This window comes from Myotis davidii, unplaced genomic scaffold (genome assembly GCF_000327345.1).
Source record: "Myotis davidii unplaced genomic scaffold, ASM32734v1 scaffold290, whole genome shotgun sequence".
In the NCBI taxonomy this organism is placed as follows: domain Eukaryota; kingdom Metazoa; phylum Chordata; class Mammalia; order Chiroptera; family Vespertilionidae; genus Myotis; species Myotis davidii.
In genome coordinates this window covers 759,525-763,800 of record NW_006285049.1, presented here as the reverse complement: position 1 = coordinate 763,800, position 4,276 = coordinate 759,525, and the positions used below count along the sequence as shown (strand labels likewise).

The following is a 4,276-nucleotide window of genomic DNA, read 5'->3' as shown; positions in this document are numbered from 1 at the left end:
GATGGAGGAAGAATTGAGAGGGGGGGGGGGGATGTAGAACAAGAAAGAGGGAGTAGGAAGAGACAGGTTCCCAGGAGGGAGGCATCTGAGGTAGTCTGGTCCTCTCAGCATCCTCTGAAGAACTCTTGCCACAGACAGGTTATGGGGAAACCCTTGCCAGCTGACAAACTGTGGCCCTGGACCCCACCTTTCCGCTCCCACCTCCTTGCCACGTCTTCCCATTCCTCACCTTCTTCTTCTCACTAGAGGAGGGTTCACTTCCAGAACAGCGCCCTGGTTCCACCCCACTGGCCCCCTTTGCCCGCGTAGAGGACTTGGCCAGGCTGCTCTCCACCAGTTCATCATCAAACTTCTTCCTCTTGATAAACCTGTGGAGAATCCTACCCAGTGAGTAATCCTGCCCCCTCCCCAACAACCACTTACATCATGAACAGAACAGGTTCCCAGCAGGGTGCTGACTGCTCCAGCTCAGTGGATGGGGCATGACACAGCTGTGCCCCACCCCTCCGAGACAAAAGAGTACGGTACCACAAAGACTTCATGTCAAAGACCTGCGAATCCCTCCCTTGCCCTCTGTCAGGGATTTCGTAGGGACAGCACGAGGTTCTGCCAATTGGGCCTCTAAGGGTCTCAGGTAGTCATTCCCAACAGGGATGAAGGCGTGCAGCGCCTAATGCCCCTGGTCAGTCCCTGGCCATCTGGAACCTTACTACCTGGAGGAGCTTCTCCGTTTAGGGATGGTGCCCAAGGCCTGTGAGGAGGCTCGCTTCTGCCCTGCCAGCGACTCTTCATCCTCTGAGCGGCTGGCAGTGCCTGATGCCATCAGGGATGAATCTAGTAGCCCCTGAGAATCTAGAAAAAGAGAAGTAGTGAACTCAGACCTCCTAAGTTCCTAGCAGAGCCCTGAGCCTCTGCCCATAGGTCTTCTCAGCCCTCCCCTGCTTCCTTGACTCTTGAGGTTTTAAGGTGGGAATTCCTTGGCCATCCAGATCCCATCTGGGCTCAGGCCTGGCCCAGACCTTCCACGCTGGGCAGTTTTCCCGGTGCCACGTGTCATGTTGTGCAGCACGTGGTGCTCAGGTCAGACTGGTGGTGACGACACACCGGGCTCGGGGCATAATTGTTCCCTCTGCCATCAAAATGCAGCCATGCCAAAAGGCAGCAGCTCAACAGCAAGTTGGTCAATTGTGGCCTCTGCCGAGAGGTGTGTGGGTGGTGCGGGCCCCGGGGGAGGTGGCAATGCCCAGCCAGGGCGGAAAGACACATGTGCCAGGCACAGGGTGGACTCAGCAGGTGCTTGGTGCCCAAACATTTGGGGAGCTGGCCCGGCCTCATACTACCTTTGTCCATCCTCTTACAGTCCCAAAGCCACCGGTTCCAAACCACAGGGCTAGGAGGAAGGGTCCCACAGGCTCATCCAAGGATTCTGACCAGGTGAGCTTAGAGGCTGGGAGGAGATTCTGCAAAGGAGAAATGAGGCTCCATGAGGCTCAGGATTCCAACTGGCCAGCCTCACCTCCTTATACTGCAACAGGTCCCCCAGGTCCCATAAGCTAGGGAAGACACAAGGAGAAGAAAGACAAAAGTCTCTATTTCGCCAATATGACCCTGATAAATCCATAGCCTTTTGGAAGCCACTGACATCTTTGAGAACATGATAAAAGCTATGGATTCCAGAAAAATGTACAAACACATACTATTTAGGGGGTTCACGGACCCCACTAATTCTACTCACAGCCCCTAGGTTAATGGCCTTGATATAAACTAGCAGGAAACAAGGGATTCTTGGCTCACTTTCAACAGCTGGCCACTCAGCTCCACGGCACCACCCCTTTCCCTCCTGGGCCAAAGAAGGGAAAAGGATAGAATTCCAACCAGTCCACCTCTTTTCTTCCCCCATTTGCATATCTAGCTGAAGATTTGGTGGGTGGTATCTCGGGGAAACTGAAAAATACAGTTTGGAAACTGCCCGAAAATCAACCGCCACCCGGGGGGCGGAGAGGCTCTTAAACGCGGCCGAACTCGGGTGCTGGAAACTCGAGGGGGCGCGCCGCCTGCGGGTCCCGCTCCACCTGCCCAGGCTGTTCTTCCGGCCCCGCCCCCAGGTGAGCTCGCCCCACACAACACGGTTGGGAATCCTGCCACCTGGGGAGAGGGCAAAGGGCCCCGATCCCATGCCCGACTGAGGCAGGGTCTGCGCCCCCTTCCCTCCCTCGGTTCATTCTCCCTCGAGTGCACAGCAAGGTGGGGGTTGGTCCAGGTCAGTTTCAGGAGCTCGGGATAGCAGTGGTGGTGAAACTCAAAAGCAACACCGAGAGAACCCCGATGCTCTCGCGTCCTCAGTTTGAGCCCCACGGACTGGTGGCGGGGAAGCGGGGGGCAAACACCGGGCCAATTCTCACCCCACCTTCAGTAAGCCACCTTTACGCATGCGTAACGTCTCGGACCAGACGCTGGCCCGGCCCACGCATGCGCAGATTACCGGGGCGCTACCGGGGCGGGGCCCTAAACCGGGGGCAGGGGGGGGGTCGTCCCTGGAGGCACTCTGTGAAGTTCTATTTGACGCCCCCCCAACTCCGCTCACAACCCTCAGAGGAGAACCGCGAGGTCTCACCATTCCTAGGCTGCCAGCTCCAACAGTTTCTCCGCCGCGACGGCAGCAGCCGCAGGGCCAAAGCCAGTTTCCGTGAGGTACGCCCACTTCCGGGTCTACGAACCAGGAACTTGACAATCCCTTCCGGTTCGCCCAGAGCACAGGCGTGAAGAGGGCGTGGCCATGCTGCGGAGGTCACAGTTTTGCTAACAGGTGAAATCAAAGGCTTTCCCAATAGGGAAACATCAGGGATTATAGGCACCGGAGAGGTTACGCGGTTGAGGGGAGCGATTAAAGGGAGATGCGAGACTTGGGGCGGGATAGGCTGAGGGGCGAGACCGGGCGGGGCGAGGGGGGGCGACGCTGGGAGGGGCGGCCCGACAGTGGGGTGGGCGGGGGCCGCGCGCGGACTATGTTACCGAATTCGCTCGAAGAATAGGAGTCTTTGATAGTTTCCCAGGACCAGTATGCACTGGTTGGTTCGACCATAGGTTTTCGAGAAACTATTCTGTGTCAGACCCTATTCTGTGTCAGGCCCTGTGCTAGTCACGTGACGTTGAGGCGCTCGCCAGAGAGGTGGCGTCCCAAAGGGGCAGGGAGGTTGATGTCTATGCTGTGGAACGGATGGGCCGCTGGGAGAGGCGCCGAGAGGAGGAGCGGCGCTCAGTTGGTCTTCAGCCCAGTGCCACCTGGACTGCTAGAGGCATTGTGGGTCCCCGGAGGTAGGAGAGAAGGCCAATGGAAGCACCTTCAGAGGGGAGTGCCTGCAGGGAATCTTGGGATGAGAGAACAAACCTGTAGGAAAAGTTGGGAGGTGTAAGGGCTGCCCCGGGAAAACAGAAAAACTGTCCTCTAAAAGAGGATTTCTCTTAGTTGTATGTTTCCTTGGAGTGCACAAAAGAGTAGTAGCTCACTCACCTGGACATTGCCGGGGAATTAAGTATCAGATGGAGGGCTGGCCCTTCTAGCCCCGACAGTGTATGATAGCCCCCTGCTTCAAAAGTCCCCACTTCATTTACTGTCCTGTGATTGTGCTTAATGAATATTAACCTATTTAATCTCCCCTGAAAGGTTGTGTTTCCTGATATAAGGTCTGGTGGACCATCTAGATATAGTATCTATATTCGATGAGAGTTATCAGGGAGGTCTCTAAGTAGGTGACAACCGAGCTGTGATTTGATAGTTGATAAGGAACTAGTAATGCAAAGAGCTGGGATAAGAGGGGCAAGCATAGCTCCAAGCAGAAAAAAGTTTGGTGAATTTGAGGGACAGGAAGGAGCCCAGTGTGGCTAGAGCAGGATGATGAAGAAAAAGAGTGAAGGAGAAGAGAACCAAGAGGTCATCAGGAGAAGGTCACATTAGCCCTTGTAGTTCATGGAGTGAACTTTGGCTTTTATGTTTAATGCACTGGAAAGCTCTTAAAGGATTGCAAGCAAAGGCATCCATCCTGTGATACTTAATTTTTAAAATGAGCCCTCTGGCTGCTTGTGGAGATTGGATTGGAGGAGTCCAAAGAGGAAGCACAGAGGTGAGATAAGAGGCTTTTGCAGCAATCCAGGTGAGAGGTAAACCCAGATGGTTTAGCTGGGTTGTGGTAGCAGTGAAGATGGACAGAAATAGTGACTTCAGTATATATTTTGGAGGCAGAACCACAAAGACTTGCTGATGGATTAGGTATGGGAT

At 54.9% G+C, this 4,276-nt stretch overlaps 1 protein-coding gene across 2 annotated transcripts in view; it reads right to left on the bottom strand.

Annotated features, from left to right (window-relative positions):
• MCRS1 (microspherule protein 1) overlaps positions 1 to 2,704 on the bottom strand; it is a 10,044-nt gene extending 7,340 nt beyond the window's left edge. The window contains exons 1-4 of one of the 2 annotated variants that reach the window (XM_006755460.2): positions 2,615 to 2,704; positions 1,341 to 1,460; positions 714 to 852; positions 230 to 368 (exon numbers count right to left, since the gene is read on the bottom strand). In XM_006755460.2, coding sequence (XP_006755523.1) covers positions 230 to 368; positions 714 to 852; positions 1,341 to 1,350 — 288 coding nt within the window. In that variant the 5' untranslated portion in view covers positions 1,351 to 1,460; positions 2,615 to 2,704. The remainder of the gene's footprint in view (positions 1 to 229; positions 369 to 713; positions 853 to 1,340; positions 1,461 to 2,614) is intronic. The other variant, XM_015558579.1, reaches the window with a different exon arrangement.
• Between the last annotated feature and the right edge of the window lie 1,572 nt (positions 2,705 to 4,276).